The 22,768-nt window shown below is 35.4% G+C and overlaps 1 protein-coding gene across 10 annotated transcripts in view; it reads right to left on the reverse strand.

The window, feature by feature from the left end:
* SCMH1 (Scm polycomb group protein homolog 1) overlaps window positions 1-22,768 on the reverse strand; it is a 144,655-nt gene that overhangs the window by 101,541 nt on the left and 20,346 nt on the right. For 5 of the 10 annotated variants that reach the window (XM_031962318.1, XM_031962317.1, XM_031962323.1 and 2 more), the window contains 3 exons: window positions 18,005-18,085; window positions 2,815-2,883; window positions 1,600-1,623 (listed from right to left, as the gene is read on the reverse strand). In XM_031962318.1, the coding sequence (XP_031818178.1) occupies window positions 1,600-1,623; window positions 2,815-2,883; window positions 18,005-18,029 (118 nt within the window). In that variant the 5' untranslated portion in view covers window positions 18,030-18,085. The other 5 variants (XM_031962319.1, XM_031962322.1, XM_023500243.2 and 2 more) reach the window with 5 other exon arrangements.

Below are 22,768 nucleotides of genomic sequence, written 5' to 3' on the forward strand. Positions count from 1 at the left end.
GTTTTCTAGAAATTGATCATGAAGTTATATTCCATGTGAGCTGTAAGTTCAAGCTGAATGTGTCAAGTCATTATTGGGAATGTGCTGAGAAATGTCTAAATAATAAAAAGGATAGATTTTTCAAAGGCCTTGTACAACACTCTGAATTGGCAAAAAGGGATTTAAGTTAATACAATTTCCCCCTACAAATCTGCTAGAGAAAAATCTGTGTTCTCCTTTTTAGTTCACCAATGAAGTAAATCCTTCATTGGAATTAGCCGCCAGCTTATTCAGGTCTATCAAAGCCAATGATTCTGTTGGGATAAGGAATCATCATCCCCTAAGTCACTATGGTACTCTTAGGAAGAAGAAAATGTTAACAGATTATCCAAACATGTTTTAGATTTAGATTTTACAAAGTTATTTCATTAACTTCTTCAGCTCACATCCAGTTTTTTAACTTGGACATTGCCATAGGATTGTCTAACATTCTTCAGGCCCTAACAGTTATCTACAATCTGACTAGGGTAAATAGTGTGCAGCATTGTTAAGATCGTATATTTTAAGATCAGCACGAGACAGGAATTCAGGTTAGGGGAAAATCGTCAGTCTTTATTCTCAGTGAAGAAGGATCGGAGGTGGAAGAGAATCAGCAATAGCAATGTGTGCAGCTGAGTCAAGAAGCTAGCTCGACCAGCAGCCACACAACCAGCAGCTCGGAGTCTCGAACTCAGCCCAATCTCTCCCACTTGTCTTCTTCCCTCTCTGCCTCCACCCACCAAAATCGTCATTTCCTATACAACACATCAGGACTTGCAAGGAGAGTGGGCAGGGACCATTCTTTATCCAATCATGTATATTAGTAGAGTATAGCCCAATTACTATCTAGCCTCATGTACTTGGGACCTCAGTGCATCAGCTCAAACCTCAGCCCATTACACAGCATGAAGAACAGATTGAACCCATAGGTGATGACTATATCAAATGTGGACTATACTAAATGCTAGCTTTCTTAAGAGAAATTTGCAATATGTAATATGAAAGATGAAATACCTCAATTAGAAGAGACCAGGAGACTTGAATCCTAATTGCTATTTTATGTTAAGTATGCAGGGATGTTAAGGGACTCTAAATAGTGAAGCCTATGATTTTAAAGCTTATATCTTAAAAGTTGAGGATGGAATTATCAAAGCTATTAATTCTGTTCCTCAATTTCTAGTCACTCAGTTAAGTCTCTACTTAAACTTTGATTGGGTAGGCTCAGAACTCTGGGATTTAATCATCAATGGAACTCAGAAATAGCTTATTCTGAATCTTGGTTCAAGATTTAGTTCTATTCAAGATTCTTATTTTTCTTAAGGTAATTATGCCTTTTTTCCCAGTTAGTTTTGTTTATAAAAAGGTCATTTGGTCTTCTAGGAGGTAACCATTTCCTAATTTGATTTCCTGTCTTCATTCAAGACAAATTGATAGTACAAATGAACTACAAAGGCTTCTATTAGACAAAGGAAAATATGGGTTTCTTCAGCTTGGTACAAAGTACATTGAATTCTTGGTGTAAGTGACTTACATCATGTTATGACTTCTTTGTTTTGTAAAAATGTAGGTGAAATAGCTTACCTAGTTCTAGATTATCAGCAGCTTCTGTTAAAGAAGAGATGTTGCAACATAAGTCAACAAACCACCACATAAAATAAAATATACAGAGCCCTGCAGTAACAGCCCATTCTAGGTATAGTTAACTAGCCCTAGTAAGCTCATTCATCCCCTTATATACAAACAAGTCTTGTGATAACTGATGTCAAATAAACATCTTCCCAAATCTGCCATTCCCCCTAACTTTTCCATATGGTACCTTTATCCCTACAGTTACCACCAAACATCAGGATGATTGATCTTCCTTCTCTATCACCCCAAAACTAATCAAATGCCAAACCCTGTTAATTCTACATATAACAATGTCTCTTGCATCTGTCTCTTCACTTCCCTACTTCAGAACCTTCCTAGTTCAGATCCTCAACTTTTCTTGATAGATCCTCTCCAACAGCCTCCTAAGTGGACTTTCTACCTCCATTTTTTTCCCTAAATCCCTTCTAGTTCTATTATTTATGGATCTACAAGCCTATCAACTCCAACTTATCCTTCATTAACTGCTTGAATAATCTTTATAATTTAGTCTTCTGACAATGGTACTCTTCTTTAAAACTTTTAGTGGCTCCCCAATATCAAGTGAAAAAAGTATAAATTTATTCTGGTATTTCTGTGCACAATATGGTTCCAATTTCCTTTACCTCGTGCTTCTATTCCCTTTCATATTCTTTATATTCTAAGCAAATTAGATTCCCCTGTTTAACCCTCTATATAGCTTGCTTTCTCTAGTTTCCATGCTTTCCCCATGTTCTCATACTTGGAAAAGACTTCCTCCTTCATTAGGAAATGGATGATCCCTTCCTTAAAGGCCTAAATCAGTCACAACTTTCTCCATAAACTCTTCCATAAACCTCAGGGGGAAAGTGGTTATTCCTTACTTGAATTTTTCCTGGCATTTTGCTAGACCTCTCTTTTGCATTTATTTCATTTTTCCTTATAGCAAAATTATGTGTGTACATTTCATTTCCCAATATTAGATCACATTTCCTTGAGAGTAGGATCTTTGTCAAGTCTGTATGTGTATACCCAACAATGGCAGAGGGCCTCGCACAAAATAATCCCTTAATAAATGTTTATTGAATTGAACTGAACATCTTTATGCTTCGGAGATATTCCATAGGCTAGGAATGGAGATATTCACAGATATTTCATAGGTTAGGAAGCAGCAAAAGGAGATTTTCTTACCTTGGAACTGGGATGTGGGCTCTGATGGGCGGCCATATTTGTGCTTTCTACCATCTTTCCAGTCTATTGCTAAGGGAAAAGAAAAAGTATACAAATGAAAAAGAAATTCAAAATATATAGAATTTAGAATTGGAAAAGAATGAAAAATCATTTAATCTAACTCTCTTATTTAACAGATAAGAAAGCTTAAGGCCAAAGAAAGAAAGGGTCTTATTCAAGGTCAGAAAGGTAGTAAGAGGTAGTAGAGCTAAGATTCAGCCCATCTCAAACACAATAATGCTTTGCTTTAAACAAAGCCAGTATCTAAATATTCAGACAACACAAAAGATAAGAAGTACCAGATGCTTAGTCAAAAGAAGTCTAAAGAAGATTTTTCCAAAAATTCTTTTAAACACTTCCCCAGTGTATATTATTTCCAACATAAAAATATTTGTTTTATACAAAACTTTTCGGAAACACATCTCTTACATGACAAAAAGCATACATGAAATAACCAAAGAATGCTTATCCTTCTGAACTTTTTAAAGTAGCATATATTTCACTAATATGAGAGCACATTCTAGCATACAGGTAAATACCTCACCATCCCAGCTCAATATGAGTTTCTGAAAACAGGGACTGTTTCTGCCTTTCTATCTATTTATTTCTATCTATCTATTGTTTGCCATATAATAGGTGCTTAATAAATGTTTTGATTTAAAATAATGTCTCTATTTTACTGTAAGCAACATGCAAAGTGGAGTGGTGGTATAATATAAAGAACACTAGATTTAGGCTTAGAAAATCTGAGTTCAAATCTTACCTATGTCAAATGATTCAAGATGAAATTTCAGACAAGTCCATCTCCCTTTCAGGAGATGAATTTCCTCCTATGACTAAATATTCTTTCAAATTCCTTCTAGTCCCCATCTGTACCTTTATTTGGCTTTTTTTTTTTTTTTAAACGGATACACAGGATCTCTTAAGGTTAGGCTCTGCATTTCTACTCCCACAATGACAAAAATGATGCCAAATTAATAACCTTTCCCTACCACTTCAATACTTAACTTACAATCTTTGAATGGCCAGTATTAGCTGGCCATATAATCAATTAACTCCTCTATATAGTCTATTCTCTTATGAGATGCTGTAATAAAAAAGTAGAAACACATGGCGCTCAATCTTCTGTGTTATAAAGATTCCTAGATTTGGAGGGGGGAGATGTAGGTCCTAGCCCTGGTTCTGCCATTAATTTCCATAATATATAATCTTATATAAGTCACTTTTTTTCCTGTTCCTAAATTTCCTTTCTGGTTTAGAAGATCTCCAAATATTTTCCAATTCTAACACTCTCTGATTCCATATTTGTAGTGACAAAGACCTCACACTTAAAGTAAATCAGATTTTGATTTTTTTAATATTCAAAAATATTTGCTTATTCAAAGAAAATGGCATTTTAGAGAGATATATTTTTAATCTCTGGAAGTTAAACACAAGACCATTTCACATTTCATATCTGTCATATATGTCCACTACCTATAAATAAACTTTGAAATTACTCATAATAATAAGAATTGTGGGGACAGAAATATGACTCTGAAATCCTAAAAAAAAAAGTTCAATGACAATGCTCTTGTGGAAAACTTTAGAAATATTTCATCTTATTTACCACATTTATTTACCATTTAAAGAAGAGAGCAGATTAACAGAATGGACCAAAGACTGCATGAGAAGATAAGGCATATATACTAAGATAATCATCAAAAAGACATATTACTTAGATATAAATACATCAGAGGAATAAAGACAAAATTACCTGTAAGATCAGTGGAGAGGGGAAGAGTTCATGACCAGACAAGGAATAGAGATGATCACAGAAGAGAAAATGGACAATTCCGATTACATAAAATTAAAAAGCCTTTGCACAACAAAATATGCAGCTAAAACTAGGAGAGAAACAGTTACTTGGGGGAAAAAAATCTTCACACTAAATTTCTCTGAAAAAAGTCTCATTTCCTATATATAAAGAACTAATTCATATTTATAAGGATATTCCAACTGATAAATGGTCAAAGGATATAAACAGGTGGTTTTCAAAGGAAGAAAGCAAAGCTATCAATAGCCACACATCCCAAATCACTAATAAAGAAATGCAAATTAAAGCAACTCTAAGACTTATTCTACCTCATACCCATCAAATTGATAGAGATGATAAAAAAGAAAAATGCCCAGTGTTACAGGAAAATTGGTGTCCTTAATGAACTGTTAGTGTAATTGTGAATTAGTCCAGTCACTCTGGAAAGCAAACTGAAATTAAGTCTAAAAGGTCACTAAACTGACTAACTTTTGCCCCACAAAAGTTGTGATCCCACAACTAGATCTATTGTATCCAAAAAGAGAACAAAGGAAGTGGAAAAGAACCCATTATGTACAAAAAGTGTTTGTAATAACTACTACTGTGGTGGCAAAGAAATGGAAAGAAAGGGGGTACCCATCAGTTGGAAAATAGCTAAAGAAATTATGATTTGTAATGTAAGATACTACTACTGTGCCCTAAGAAATGATCAAAAGGATTGTTTCAAAGAAATTGCAGAAGGTTGTATGAATTGATGCAAAGCAAACTGAACAGAAAAAGGAGGAATAATTCATACAACAACAACACTGTAAAGACAAATATCTTTGAAAGACTTAAGAACTTTGACATTAAGAACAATGACAACCATGTCCTCTCATGGTAGGAACAATGAAGCATGCTACTCACCTCCTGTTAGAAAAGTGTTAACTGATACAAGATGCAGAATAAAATATGAAATTGTTTTCCTGGTCTCACTTTTTTTTTAATGGCTTTTTATTTTTCCAAATACATGCAAAGACAGTTTTCAACATTCACCTTTGCAAAACCTTGTGTTTCAAATTTTTCTCCCTTCCTCCCTCCTCTAGACAGCAAGCAATACAACATAGGTTAAACATATGCAATTTGAAGACTGAATTTTTAAACATGAGCAATGTGGAAATTTGTTTTACTTTTCTATTTTTCTTTTTCAATGGTGCCTAGGAAGGGAAAAGAGGGGAAGGGAAGGGAGAGAAAATAAATACTTGTTAATTTTTTTTAATTTGGAGAAAGAGCAAAGTGAGCAGAACCAGGAAAACAATTTATACAATAACAATGTTAAAAAATACGCTGAAAGATTTAAGGACTCTGAACAATGCAATTACCAACCATGATTCCAATAGACAGAAGATGAGATATATCTCACAGAGAGGTGATAGACTCAAGATGCTGAATAAGACACTTATTTTTTGGATGTGGCCAATATGGGAATTTATTTTGCTTTGCTTTGTAAATTTTATAGAAGAGTTTTTTTCTTTTTTCCAATGGAATGTATGTATAGGAGAGAGAAGGGGTTAGAGGTAGGCTCCTCTGATTCTCCCCTTGCCCCCTAAAAAAAAAAAAGAAGGGTGAGAGAAGAAAGACAGAGACAGAGAGACAAAGAGAGAGAGAAGTTTTACATAAAAAATTAGCAGTTTCACGAACAAGCTCTTCCTTCTGTCCTAAAGTAGTAGTGTCCATTTTATTTGTTGCCAAATTTAAATGAAAACAAAGGGGCTCCCCCTCAAAAATAAAGAGAAATAAAGGAAGACCCACCAATAGTGAAAAAAAAAATAGCACAAACATACAGTCAAGGATTTGGATTTGCAAGAAACCTTTGGAGGCTATGTAGTACAAACCTCTTATTCACAGATGAGGGAACTAAGGCCCATAGAGTTTTAAGTGACTTGATTAAGGTCACACATGTGCTAAGAATAGAGGTGGGAATCAAACCCTATCTTTTGACTACAAATCCCAAATTCTTTCACAGCACCACACTCCGATCCGATAGGGCAGCAAAATAGACCCAGAAATTAATAAGCTGAGAAGAACAAAATATAATAATAACCACAGATTTATGGTGGCAATAATAACAGCTCACATTCATACAGGTTTTTATGGGTGATATGGCATTTCCTTCACAGCAATTCTATAAAGCGAGTTGTATACAGTAATTTATAAGTAAAGAACAATTTAAATACATGCTCTCATTTGATCTTCCCCAAAGCTCTGTGAGAGTATTTTGTGCAATGAATTTCTTTTTTTTTTTCCCTGTCAATGGCACTTTATTAAAGGGTCCATGATTTCCTCTAATGAAGAGGACCTCAGATTTTCCTCATGATCTGAGTTGCCTCTTCCTTCCAGAGTATGACACATTCTTAAGCAATTTTGATAGACTCATAGAATAGTGAGCTGAAGGGAACTTAAAAATCATATAGTCCAAACTTTTCATTTTATGGAGGGGAAATGGTCTAACACACTTTCTAAGAGGTTCAATCATAATAAGCCATACAGTCATTGAATGCTCAGAACCTAAGGATCCTAGAGTGAAAGGGTCTCTTGGAGGCAACTAGTCCAAAGTTTCTTAAACTATGAGTTACAACCCCACATGGGTTAACAAAATGTGGGGATCATGAAATTATGACTTATTATCAGTAAATGTTTAATTTGTATGCCAGGATTATGTAAAAATTTCTCAGGCAAAAAAGAGTTGCAAGTGGGAAAAGTTTGTTTTTTCTATTTCAACTTTTATTTTTTCAATTTAATTATTTTATTTTTTGTGGTTATACAGCTATATTAACTTTTAAAATATACGTTTCTTCATGAATCATGTTGGGAGAGAAAAATGAGAACAAAAGGGAAAAACCATAAGAGGAAAAAAAAAACACAGAAAAAAGTGTACATAGCATGTGTTGATTTATATTCAATCTCCACAGTTCTCTTTCTGGATGCAAATGATGTTTTCTATCAAAAGTTTATTAGGATTGCCTTGGATCACTGAACTGCTGAGAAGAACCAAGTCTTTCATAGCTGATCATTGCACAATCTTGCTGTTATTGTGTACAATATATTCCTGGTTCTGCTTGTTTCATTCAACATCATTAATGTAAATCTTTCCAGGACTTTCTAAAATCAGCTTGTTTATTTATCATTTTTTATAGAACAGTAATATTCCACTTTCATATGCAGGTGGAAAAATTTTAAGAAGCCCTAATCTTGTTCAGTCCATAACTCTAGGAGACTTAAAAGACAGCAAAAGATAGAGGAGGGAAAAAAAAAAACACCTTTCTAGGCTCCAATTCCAGATCTGATACTTATTAGCTATGTAAAATTGAACAAGTTTCTCTACCTTTCTGAGCCTCTTAAGTGCTCTATGAAAATAATAAAGGATAATAAACACTTAAGGATGTGGATACAAAATATATTATTTATCATAAGGGTGTTGTGAGAAAAGCACTTTGTAAATCTATTCTACTATATCATACCTACCAACAATAATTAATAAAGTGCTTATTGTGTCAAGTACTATGCCTGCACACTAAGTATGTAATATTTTCTTTTTCTTTTTAAAAAATATAATAGTTATTTTGTTCTTTCCGTTTTCTTACCTAAAAGAAAAAGCTGGCATTGGAAAATCTAGTTCTATAGGCAATGGCATTAGCATAGAAGGCATCTCCCTTTAAGAGTGAATCTAACTGTGCCCCAAAGTTATTAAATCATGCATATCCTCTGATACAGCAATATCATTACCACTACTATTATTACTAATTATAAAAATAGTTAGAATTTATATAATGCTTACTTCATGCCAAGGCTAAACACTTTATAAATATCTCATTTTATTTATGTATGTATTTTATTTTACCAGGTCTATAGCCCTATGAGATTAAAAAGAGAAAGGATACATATATACAAAATATTTACAATAACTCTGTTTGAGGTGGCAAATCACAAAGCAAAGAATTAGAAAATGAGAGAAGTGCCCATCAAATGGTAAATGGCTGTACAAATTATGGTATATGAATGTGATAGAATATGGTTATGCCATAAGAAAATCTGAAGGAGGTGGTTTCTGAGAAATCTTAGAAGACTTGAATGAACTGATGCAGAGTGCAGTAAACATAACTAGGAAAACAATTTCTACAATACCAGTAATATTGTAAAAACAATTCCAAAAGACTAATGATGAAATAGGCCCATCTCCTGAGACTTTTTTTGGACATGGCCAATGTGGGAATTTTTGTTTGATTATACATATTTGTAACAGAGGTTTGGGGTCTCTTTCTTAATAGGGATAAAAGGGGAGCAGTGAGAAAGAAGGCAGATCTTAATTTGGAAAAAAAAATTGTTTAAAAATGAATCAGTCTATCTCTCTCTATTCCCTCCTCAATCTAAAATCCTCCCTACATTTTTCAAATATTGGGTAGAAATCTGCAAAGTCAACTGCTTCTTATTAAATCTGGCACAATTAAGCATTTAAATTCCAAATCTATCACAGTAAACCACTTTCATTCTCTGTGTGAACTAAAATACACCAATATAAAAAAGCCATTGCTTTACGCATTCATGATTCTGTAACTGCAAATAAGAACTTAGTACCTACCTACCTTATAGGTTGTTAGAAGAAAAGAATTTAAGTCCTGTAATTTTTTGAGAGGTAGGACAATGTGGTATAAGTAGAAGTGCTGTACTCAAGAATCAGGGAAATTTGTGCTCAACTGGTGGCTCTGACAAATAATACCTATATTACTTTAGGTAATCTAGTTCTCAGTTTCCTTATCTACAAAACAAGGAAAATAACTTTTATACTAACTCTTTTCACAAGATCATTGTAAAGAGACACTCTGGAAACCTATATTAAAATGCTGTAGAAGTTTTGACAGAAAGCCAGGCCCAAAGCTTTCTATGTATGAATCAATCACAAGCAACAAGAAAAGTAATAGCAAACTCTAAGGCTGTTTATGTTTAAACATAAAGAATTATTAAGCTTAAAAGATTTCTATTATGCTCTTACTTTCCAGAGAACTTAAATCTGGCAAATTAAAATCTCAAACTTGCAAAAGATGTGTCCAATAAATCTAACTACTTTTGCTAAAAATGTATGACATAAAGCAAAAGAAGATTCTTACCTTTCAGACAGGGCTACACGTTCTAAGGACAGATGGTAATGGTTTGTAGAGCAGCTAAACTGTTTTAAGAATCCTTTTAGGTATCTGAGCAAAGCTTCAAGCTGCCCCACCCTACCTTGAAAAGTCATACTCCTGATGGAGATGATGTCATGGCTTTATAGAAACAAAGCCAAGGTGCAGTCCAAGGGTAACAGCACCACGAAGAAAGCAATTCTTTAATTCATTTCCCCAGGCAAGTCCTTCACTCACAGTGCCTCAGCATTCCCATCTGCAAAAGAGGGACAAGAAATCCTCATTACTAGGCAGATCTAATGAACTGAATATTGAATAGGGATTCACAACTGACTTCCTACATTAGACTTTAAGTGTAGATTTTAAGATTTTGGGATTTCTCATATGGCAGAAACTAGGCATCGGCCCACACTTAAAACCGTACACCAAAATAAGGTCAAAATGGGTTCATGACCTAGGCATAAAGAATAAGATTATAAATAAATTGGAAGAACATAGGATAGTTTACCTTTCAGACCTGTGGAAGAGGAAGGAATTTATGGCCAAAGAACTAGAGATCATTATTGATTACAAAATAGAAAATTTTGATTATATCAAATTGAAAATTTTTTGTACAAACAAAACTAATACAGACAAGATTAGAAGGGAAGCAATCTGGGAAAACATTTTTTACAGTTAAAGGTTCTGATAAAGGTCTCATTTCCAAAATATATAGAGAATTGACTCTAATTTATAAGAAATCAAGCCATTCTCCAATTGATAAATGGTCAAAGGATATGAACAGACAATTCTCAGATGAAGAAATTGAAACTATTTCTAGCCATATGAAAAGATGCTCCAAGTCATTATTAATCAGAGAAATGCAAATTAAGACAACTCTGAGATACCAGTACACACCTGTCAGATTGGCTAGAATGACAGGGAAAGATAATGTGCAATGCTGCAGAGGATGTGGGAAAATGGGGACACTGATACACTGGTGGTGGAATTATGACTACATCCAGCCATTCTGGAGAGCAATTTGGAACTATGCTCAAAAAGTTATCAAACTGTGCGAACTCTTTGATCCAGCAGTGTTTCTACTGGGCTTATACCCCAAAGAGATACTAAAGAAGGGAAAGGGGCCTGTATGTGCAAGAATGTTTGTGGCAGCCTTCTTTGTAGTGGCCAGAAAATAGAAACTGAGTGGACGCCCATCAACTGGAGAATGGTTGGGTAAATTGTGGTATAAGAATGTTTTGGAATATTATTGTTCTGTAAGAAATGACCAGCAGGATCAATACAGAGAGGCTTGGAGAGACTTACATGAAATGATGCTAAGTGAAATGAGCAGAACCAGGAGATCATTATATACCTCAACAACAATACTGTATGAGGATGTATTCTGATGGAAGTGGATTTCTTCGATAAAGAGAAGATCTAACTCAGTTTCATTTGATCAATGATGGACAGAAGCAGCTACACCCAAAGAAAGAACACTGGGAAATGATTGTAAACTGTTTGCATTTTTGTTTTTCTTCCCGGGTTATTTTTACCTTCTGAATCTGTGATGACTGCGTATTTTAAAATCAGCTGGAGTCAGGAATTCAGGTTATGGGAAAATCGTCAATCTTTATTCTTAGCAGAGATGAAGAAAGGTCGGAGGTAGAAGGGAATCAGCAATAGCAATGTCAGCAGCTGAGTCAAGAAGCTAGACCAGAAGCTACAAGACCAGCAGCTACCAGAATCGAATCCCCAGCAATCTCTCTCAGCCTCTCTTCCTGTCTCCTTGCCTCCACCCACCAAAATCATCATTTCCTATACAACACATCAGGACTTGCACAGAGAGTGGGCGGGGGCCATTCTTTATCCAAGCATGTATATTAATAGAGTATAGTCCAATTACTATTTAGCCTCAAGTGCTTGGGACCTCAGTGCATCAACTCAAGCCTCAGCCCATCACATGAATCCAATTCTTCCTGTGCAACAAGAGAACTCTTCGCTTCTGCACACGTATATTGTATCTAGGATATACTGTGACATATTTAACAGGTATAAGACTGCTTGCCATCTAAGGGGGGGGGGGGGGGAGGGAGGGAGGGGAAAAGTTGGAACAGAAGTGAGTGCAAGGAATAATGTAAAAAATTACCCAGGCATGGGTTCTGTCAATAAAAAGTTATAATTATGAAAAAAAATTTAGGATTTCCTCTATTTCATTTAAGATTCCCTATCTTTCAGTTTCTCTATCTATAACATGGGGAGATTAATACATAATGAATTATAGAACTTCAGAGGTGGAAGGGATAGACCATCTAATTGCATAGAGGAAGAAACCAGAGCATGTAGCAAGATTGTGACAGACTTAGGAGAAGATTCCAGGTTTCTTGACTCATCATTATTTAAGTCTGTAAAGTGCTAAGACACTCAAATAAATAAACACTATATAATACTAAAAGTCAATGACAATCATAGCAAGATGTAGTGGTAACTAGATGGCTCAATGGATAGAGTGCTGGACCTAGAGGCAGGAAAACCTGAGTTTAAGTTGAATTTCAGACCCTCACTAGCTTGTGTGACTCTGGGCAAGTCATTTAACTTCTGTTTGCCTTTATCTACTGGAAGAGGAACTTGGCAAAGCACTATTGTATCTTTGCCAAGAAAACTCCAAACCAGTCACCCTGTTCATGACTGAACAACTAAACAACACCTCTGAGAATAACACATGGGTTTAATAAATATTTCAAAGGCTTTTACAATGTGTCAAAAGAGTAGTTTTTAAAGATATAACTTATTTTTACTTAAAATGATATTATGTTATAAGAAGATAATTGCTACCACAAACTGTTCCTTAACTTTGGAAACTAATTAAGATTTACAGGGATAAAATAAAGTCAACTAACTCTGTTCATCTTAAATAAATACACACTGCTCATACAAGATATATTTGACCATATAAAAATACAAAACAAATATTACCAGCCAGATAAGCAAGACACAAACTGGGTCAAGAAATCCCAGCTATCTCTCAAGGGGCCTTAGGACATCACAGTCACAGTTCTCCACCTAGAAGTTTTCCTGACTCTGACAATAGCTTTATGACCATGTTACCTATCTTTCATGAAACCTCAACTACTACTTGCTATAAAAGTGAAAGAAATAGGACTTGTGCTACCTATCTTAAAGGAACATTAGGAGGAAAGCACTTTGTATACCTATAAGCTTTAACTTTTGGTTACTGCTATTATAAAAATGTGAATCATTTTTATTGCTTCCTAATACTGTATCACAGACTCTAACAGAAAATGATAACTTTTGACAACAAAAGTTGCCAGAAGCTCATGGAAGCTAAAGGTCTATTTAACTCTTACAAGACCCTACAAAGAATATGTTGGACAATTTTGATTAAGATGAGAATGGAAATACTGTTATACATAAACCTGAACAACCATTCACATCAAGAACTCTTGGCTGAATCCCTGTGCACTGCTGAGGAAGGAACAGAGTAGAATAAAGTCCAATCACTGGACTCAAAATAGTTACAATGCAAGAGTAGCACAGATGGTAGTTAGGATTGCCTGTCTCTTTTAACACAGCTATTGTTTTTTGCCAACTATTAAGTTCAGGTAACTTAATTGAAAGAAATGAGGCTTTCGTTCATTCATTTATTTTAGGCAAGAGACAAGAAGGAACAAGAAAAGAGAGAAGTCAAGGCTGTTTCATTCAAAGTTCTTTAAGGTATAGATGTTTTTGAAGATATAGACCAGAGGTCCTCGAACTACGGTTCGCGGGCCAGATGCAGCAGCTGAGGACGTTTATCCCCCTCACCCAGGAATATGAAGTTTCTTTATTTAAAGGCCCACAAAACAAAGTTTTTGATTTTACTATAGTCCGGCCCTCCAATAGTCTAAGGGACAGTGAACTGGCCCCCTATTTAAAAAGTTTGAGGACCCCTGATAGACCAAAGGAAAGGAGGCAATGTGATATAGTGGAAATAATAACTTTATTCATATGTTGTTATATAATTTGCAAAGCTCTTTAAATATAGTACCTAATTTAAACTACATAACAATACTATGAGATGAGTGTACATCTCACAATACATTGTACATCTCAATGTACAGGCATTATTACTCCCATTACACAGATGAGGAAACTTGGGCTGGGAGAGGTTCATTAACTTGTCTGTGTTCATATAGTTTAGTAAGAGTCAAAGGCAGGCTATGAATCCTGTTCTTTCTGCCTACAAATCCAGCTGAATAGAGGTTTAGGAGTCAGAAAACCTGGATTCATATTCCAACTTTATTACATTTAAGACCACAGATTTAGAGCTGGGGGAGTCTGTGCCAGTTAACCCAATTATAACACTTTAAGAGTTGTGTGACCTTGAATAAGTTACTTAACCTACTGATCTCAAAGATGACAGGGGTGAACTTACTAGCTGATCTTTGAGCCTCCTCTCCTCTCTAGTCCTAAATCCTATGATCCTCAAGGAGAGAGATTTTGTCATATGTAAATATGGTGCCTGCCTCAGCATCTAGAAGCATTTTACTCAAAGTAAACATTTGATAAATGTTTGTTATACTCTATTACATTTACATTGTACACTATAACTAGCTAACATAGAGTCCTTCAAGTACGAACTTATATATACATAAGAGAAAGAACTATACTCTCCTGATTTGACACATTAAGAAATGCAGGACAGTGAACAGAGTTGCCCAAAGCTAGTCAGTAGCAGCCTAGAACTAGAACATAGGTCTCTTGGTCCCCAGAGTGGGTACTTTCTACTAGACTGTGCTTCCTCTCATTTGTTCCATTGTGGCCAGACCAAATGAATGAGAAATAAGAGTTGTGGGCTGGGTCAGGAGGCTGGCTGATTGATCTCCCTGCCTTCTTTTATGAGCAGATTCACCAGGCCCAGCTTTCCCTCATTTCCTTTCACTTCATTAAAGGATGAGCAGTAATAAAGAGAGGATAATTCTCCTTTGAGATGATCCATCAGAAGACAGGGGAGGAGGAGAATTGAGCCAAGAGATCTTCTCACAGCAGGCAGGCAATAAGCCTCGTATGGATGTGGCAGATGTGAACAAAGAAGACTGAGCAGATCCCCTCTCCTTGGCTGCATTCCCTGCCCCCACTCCCTGTGCTGCAGTTGCGCAGCTTGACGTGCACACAGATAGGATGGCACTGGAGAACATCAATATTGCCTTTAACAAGAAAGACACCCAGGAATAAATGGATAACAAAGATGCTGAGAGACTGGGGCATGTCCTTTGTTTCCATGAGAGCAGTGCCTGTAAGACAGCCCTTTCTGAAAGCAAACAGGCAGCCCTAGCTGTTGTGGGAAACAAGATGAGTTACAGGATTTTTGGTGGAGGTTAACTGGGGAGTCATTAGACAGCTCCTTGGCCGATGCCAGGCAGGCAGATGCACAGCAGAAGTAGTGCTCAGCTCACAGGGAGCAGTGTCGTGGGAAAAATACAAGCCAGGCAGGATCAAACTCTTGACACTAACAGAGAGACTTTTAAAAAAGGGATCACATAAAACTTATCCCACCTACTTTAACAGTGAGGGGGCACTGTGAGGATCAAATGAGTGAACCTATAGAAGGGGCTTTTTCAGAACTCTGACAAGCAAGCATTTCTTCCCCCCCTCTCCCCCAGTTCCTTTCCCTTAAATCTTAACTGCTTTATTTCTTTGCAGAGTAAACAATACAGGTGTATAGAGTACATGAAAAAGATGAGGATAAAATGGATTTATATACATTCAAATGCTTTATAAATGTACTGTTGGGGCTGGCCATTTCAAGAAAACCTCTAAGGATCTTTTTTGGAAGTAAATAATCAAATTGATCTCTTCTCTAGGTCTGATTTTTATGTACTCCATTTTCTTTACTTTGTCAATTTTATCTGAGGTCAAAGAGTCTGGATTCAAGTCCTGGCTCTATCATTTACTAACTAGAAGAATCATGGAAAATTATGTACATAATCTCCCTCCTTAAACCTCCATTTTTCTCATTATAAAATGAGGGGACTTTGATGGGATGATATCTCAAGTTTGTTCTCATAAATGTTATGATCTTGTCATCTAAAATCACCTAACTTCTTCGTGTTATGGAATCTTACCTGCAAAAGAGAGGAACTGGAAAAGAAGCTATGTCATGTCTGTTCCAGATATAGGCTAATTCAATAAGTCTGCCTTATCCTTTGCTCTTAACAGGTAGCCTATGGTTTATGACTAGATATGACTAGATATAGCATGTCTGCTATATCTTTTCCTTTCAATTCTTACAGGTAAATCTTGGATCAAGTCCTTAAACATCCCTCTGCATTATGTATGACCTGGCTTTTCTGTCTTTTCATACTGTTTTCCCAGAATCTAATCTTGTTGATTCTACCTCCAGAACATCTCTTGCATATATATACACCCTTCTTTCCACTCACACATTTAGTTCTTCATTGGTTCTCACCTGAACTACTGCAATAACCTCTTAAATGGGCTCCCTGACTCCAGTCTTTATCTGCTATGTTCCATCCTCCACACAGCTGCCAAAGTGATATTGCTAAAATCAAATTCTGACCATATCACCTCAAAAATCTTCAAAAATCCTATTGTCTCTAGGAGAAAATACAAAATATTCAGTCTAATATTTAAAGCTCTCTATAATATGGCTTCTACTTCCATTTGCAATCTTGTGTTACACCACACTTCCCTTACAAAGAATATTATTCATATAAAGAATATTGCTCCAAACATTGTCCAGTCAAATTAGTATGCTATTGTTACTCATTTCTAACATTCCATTTTCTATCTCTGGTGTATTTAACATATATAGGATTACTTGCTGTCTAGGGAAGGTTTGGTGGGAAAGGAAGAAGAAAAATTTGGAACATAGGGTTTTGGAAGGGTGAATGTTGAAAACTATCTTTGCATGTATTTTGAAAATAAAAAGCAGGGGCAGCTAGATGGCACAGTGGATAGAGCACTAGCCCTGAAGTCAGGAGGACTTGAGGTCAAATCTGGCCTCAGACATTTAACACTTCCTGGCTATGTGACCCTGGGCAAGTCACTTAACCCCAATTGCCTCAGCAAAAAATAAATAAAAGCTATTACTTTTAAAAATAATGATGATGATGATGATTACTATTCATATAATCCTTTAAGGTTTGCAATGTGCTTCAAATATTAGCTCATTTTATCCTCACAACATCTCTAGGAAGTAAGTGCTATTATGATCACTATTTTATAGAAGAAGAAATGAGGTTGATGGAAGTTCAGTGACTTGTCCATGGTCACAGAACTAAGAAGTGTCTAAGTTAGGATCTGAACTCAGGTCTTTCTGATGCCAACTCTAACACTCTATCCACTGTATTGTTAACATTTTGCCATCATTTCATTGTTTTAAACAATATGAGATAGTGAATGGAGGCATTATTACACCCATTTTTCAGATAAGCATTCTGAGGCTCAATAGAGTTAAAAGTCTTGTCCATAATCACACATGGAATTAAATGCCCAAACAATTCATTTTCACCCAGATCTTCTAACCCCAAGTGCTCTTTTTATTGTGGTTCAATGTTTCCCAAGGCATGTCCTACTGTTTCAAACCTCACTCCCTCTGAGAATCTTGATCCTCTCTGGTCTCCTTATTCTCTTCTTCTACTCCCTTTTATGTTCAAATCTACCTTATATTCATTCATAGTTGTCTCCAGTTTGAAGATTTCTGGCTTAAAGTTCTATGCCTCCCATGGGTATTTTAAAAGTAATCCAAACTTAAAGCTAAAGAAATGACACTTTTATGACAGAATGTAATAGATACTTTACAATAGGGGCCACTTGTTTTCTGTTTCTAGTGGCTTTTTCCACATTATCAGTCTTATCCCATAGCAGACACTTACATTCAACCAACTAGTTTAAGAGTTCACATTAGTACAATACTTTTAACTTTTTCCTCCTTACTTGCACATACATGTCTCCCTTTGCTAGTGGTTATAAAGCATCTACACCTGGTGTTGCATGCTTGTCCCTGGCTTAGATGTTGATGTTAGTCTGTGACTCTCAGAGGGTGGACACTACATCTCTAGGACTGTTAGGACAAAGCCAACCACATTCCATGAGAACAAGGTTCCATCATTCTGCATATTCTGTGACTTCCATGATTCAAACATTCAGACACAAGACAAAACGGGGAATTCTGTTGCTCCCTCATGTGTATACTGACCTTTTTGAGGGCTGGCTTTTCTCATGACACCACCAGTTATACTAAATAAGAGATTGTTTCTCCTTAGCAAGATGAAGAAATCTAGAATGAAAGAAAGAAAAATTAGAAATGTAAACTCTCCTTCCAAGTTATTTACAAAAATGTCTAGATAACGAAAAGTAACTAGGGGTCAATTTATCTTCTGTCCCATTCAGAAACTTGAAGTCTTTCTCCTACCAGATAGGAGCCCCTTTGAAAGCAAAGACTGAACATACACATCTTTTCTAAAGTACTACTAAAAGAATGGAAGAGTAAGAAGTACTGGCTGAATTCTTGACAATTTTAAATTTATGACAACTTTTTTGTTGTTGTTGTTTGTTTTTGTTTTTTTAAAGTAAGCGTGCTACACATTGACCTTTGTGTTCAGTTGGGAGCAGACAGACTCTTTAACAGGTAACTGTAACACTGTTAGAATAATGAGCCATAGAAAAATCAACTAGTCAAACCTCCTTCCTTTTACAGATGAGAAAACTGAGGGAAAGGGACTTGTTCAAGGTCTAACAACAAGTCATTGGTCAGCTCAGGGCTACTCAACAACAAATAATCCCCAGGAGGACTGGTAGAAACTGCAAACAGACTAATTTAGACTTAGTAAAAAGAAAACTTTTTTTTTTTAAATGATAGCTTTTCAACCATGAAATGAATTGCCACAGGAGGCATTCAACCACTCCCTACTGGTCTTCAAGCAAAGGCTGAGTGACCACTTGCCTGATATGCTGGAACAGAGATTCTTTTTCAGCTGTCAGGACTAGATTTTTGTCAAGTCTCCTTCCACCTCTGAAATTCTGCCTAACACAAGCCTAAAACTGAAGAAACACCAAAGTGCAAAAAAATTTTTTTAAAACTATGTTTTTATTGTATCTAGGATATACTGTGACATATTTAACATGCATAGTACTGCTTGCCATCTGGGGGAGGGGGTGGAGAGAGGGAGGGAAAAAGTCGGAACAGAAGTGAGTGCAAGGGACAGTGTTGTAAAGAAATTTTTTTCAAAATAAAACAAAAACAAAAACACAACAAAAAAAACTATATGTTTTATGATAAAGAAAAATTATTCAGGAACAATTTATACTAAAGAGTACTAAATTCTATGGCATTCCAAATTTTCTTCTGATCTTGTTTAAAATACTCATATTTTAATCAGTGTGTATTTTTGCTTACTTTACATGTACCACAGCCATAATACTTCATCACATGTTGGCTAACCTCTTAGCCAGGAGCTTCTTCAAGCATAGCAAGTCTAGTTTTCAGATGACAGATACACATATTCAATTGCTAGGCCACACATGAAGCTCTTTCAGTTGAGTAAGACCCACTAGGGCTTCTACTCTACTGATAGAGCTTTTGAAAACCCGGATCACAACTAAACCAGGATGAGATTTATACACAGATTTTGATATATGAATAAAGTTTCCATACTTGACACTATTCTAAACATTAACATTTGGATGACTATAATTCCTCAACTAACTTTAGGATCTAAAATAGCTACATTTGGAAAGCATGAAATAAGCAAATACGTTAAGAGGCTTTTTCCGAGTATTTAATATGTCATTTTGTTTAGTAATTAAAACTAAATTCATCTGAGTTCACATAAAATTATATTATGCAAAATCAAAAATGTGATATCCTTAAAATATGTAATCATTGATTATTAAAATGGAATGGAAGGAGCATGAAAGGTGTATTGGTGATATGGTAATAAAATATCGGAACTTTAAAGAAAAAGCTAAGCAAAGATTTTTAAATCTGATTTATTACCAAAGATCCCAGTCATTCTAAAATAGTAATATAAAACTCACATAGTAGGTGATCAAAAAATGTGATTGAATGAATGAACTAAAAGTTGGAAATAGAAAACAATAAACTAAGAAGCAGTATGAGATATTGAAATCCTTGGGTTCCATCTTCCTTCATACCATAAAGTTCCACTGTAGATGTGTTTTTCACTTAGAGATGGAGTTTTCTATGTCTCTAGATGAGACAATGTCAATGCAACAGACTCATAGGAACCATGGGGGAAAACAAAGAGGCAGAGCCTTGGTCCCTGACATAAGGAGATTCCCATTTTCTCTGGGTAGAGCTGTGGGATAGAAAAGGGGAGAACACAGGCAAGAGAAAAAGACAGAATACATACGAAAAAATGTAACTGTACAAAGCAAAAGACATGTCTTAAAGAGCTCTTGTTTTGTGCAATCAGGACAGTCCTCAATGCAATAGGACAGGTGTATCAATGTCTGTTCAATGCCCGAAATGAAGAGTATTGTATACTTACATTTAGAACAAGGACAGAAAAAGAATACTGACAGCAGACTTATCTACAAAAACAAGGGAATATTATTTTTCCTGGGGATTTGAAATTGAATGAAAATCTATCTCCAAAGTGAAATCTGAAACATATTTAATGATCAAAGACATATTTTTCCTATTGCCCAAAAGACAGAGCTATTTAAAGGAGATTAAACCAAGCTTAAATCATCTTACTAACATTGTTATTGTGACTGTGTGTGTGTGTGTGTGTGTGTGTGTGTGTGTAAGTGTATATAAATATGTCTATGATTGACTTTACCCTGCTTGGAGGATATAGTCAATATAAGGGAAGTGTAGAAAATAAAGTAAAAAACAAAGTGTGTAGCAGAGAACAAAGAACAAGTTACAAGGAAGCAAAGAAAAGATGTATACTCATGAATATAATTTCTTTTACTAATAATAGTACTTCTACTAATAATAAATATATCCTTCCTTGAACTGCTAATTTATTATTATATATTTTGAATCCTCCTTATGTTCTGCCAGATATGTTCTGCTTTGTTTTTGTTTTGTTTTGTTTTATGTTATTTTCCTTTTCTGTTTTTTATTCATTTTTTTTAATAAAAAAGAAAAAAAAAGATCATGCAATCATCCTTCAACAATGGCCATGGTTAGTTACCCTCTTAGCACTCATCAAGAATAATATAATGTTATGACAATGCTCCTAGAACTGCTCCTAGAATTACATTTCAAACTCTGAAGTCACCTCAGGGATAATATAGTTAGTAAACAATCACTTACCAAACAATCATAGAGAGAAGAACCCTCTCTATGATATCCCTTAGAGGAGTCAAGAGGTGGGATTGTTAAGTCTTTGTTCCATATTTCTAGTGATGAGAAGTTTACAATCCCCTAAGACAGCCAGTTACATGGTAAGACAGCTAGAATTGTTAGGTTTTTCTTATGTTAAGCTGAATCATTTATATTCATTTATTCTACTTCTGTCCTCTGAGGCAACACTAAACAAGCCTGCTCCCCTTAATGCGTTTTAAGAAATTTAAAGACAAGAATCATGTCCCTTCCCTCATCACCTTTTTCTCCTACCAACAGGATCTTCTTTTCTTTAGGTTAAACATGTTCTTTCAACTTCTCTTCATATGGCATGATTTCAATATTCCTTTGTCATCCTCTAAACATGTTCTAAGCCATCAGTTTTCCATTCACTTTGATCTACTAAGACATGCTATAAGACCTAGCTAGCACTCGAGAGCCTGACATACAGAAAACAATAGGTAAATTCTTATTGATTGACCAATGAAAAATTTTCTAATTAGAACTGTCCAAAAAAAATAGAATGTGTTGTTTCAAGAGGATTCCTCTCTAATTAAGAGGTCTTTAAGGAGAGGAAGGATGATCACACTTGTTAAAGGGGATACCTGCTTAAGCTTGAATTAGAGGCTTCAAATTCTCTTCTAGATCAGACAACTAAAAAAATCCCCTTAAGATGATAAACTATGACTCTTTGCAATAAGCACAAAATGATTTAAACGTCAGTAGATAGATGGGCCACATGGGCTGATTCCTTCAGTAAATACATCCTCTTGGACCAAGCTTAGGAGTATGGGTCAGGAAAAGTAGATCTATTTATACATGCTTTTTGCCCTCAGATTTCACTAAAATCAAAAAATTTTCCCTAAAGCTTATTTATGGGTTTGGGCTATGAAAACACAGTTCTTAAGTCATTATTTAGCAATCCTAAAGCATTCTCTTTTGGTCAAATGATGTAACAATCACCAGCTAAATTACATAATGATAAGCACCTATCATGTCCCATGCTATATAGTACACAGATATCAAATACTCAGTCTGCTGGGACTGCATTTGGCCTGTAATACTCCAAAGTACAGCCAGAACCAGGTTAAAATGTAATTTAGAAATAGTTAATAAAAGGAATAAAAATACAACAAAACCAGTAATACTAATATATGGTTTTCTAAGTCAATATGCAGTCTTCAGGGATCCTTCCCTAATGTTTATTTCTCTCCTCTGCTGCCTCTCTCCAAGTACAGATAAATACAAGAAATAATAACTGTTCCAATGGCATTCATTTGGAAAAATACATATAACTACCATTTAATATTACATGGCTTTAAATAGCAATTAAAAAGGATTTGATAGACAATACAGGTTAACAGTAAATAAAGTGTAAGTGTAAGAAATGGTGAAAAGTTGGGTTTTCACATGTTGCAAGCTTTGAGGTAGTATGGGATAATGGGATACCACTGACCTAGGGATCTGAGAGGTTAAAGAAAGTTAAGATTCCACAGAACAATTAAGTAATCAATAGAAATCTTGAGCAAACAAGGAATTGAAGGGCTAGGAAGGCATAAAGGGATTCAGCCAATCAGGAAGGCCGATGGTTTTGAGAAAACCACAAATTTAAGATACTAGCCAATCCAGCCCAAACTAATTAGG

The sequence above is a fragment of the Sarcophilus harrisii genome, chromosome 3 (genome assembly GCF_902635505.1).
Source record: "Sarcophilus harrisii chromosome 3, mSarHar1.11, whole genome shotgun sequence".
NCBI lineage: Eukaryota > Metazoa > Chordata > Mammalia > Dasyuromorphia > Dasyuridae > Sarcophilus > Sarcophilus harrisii.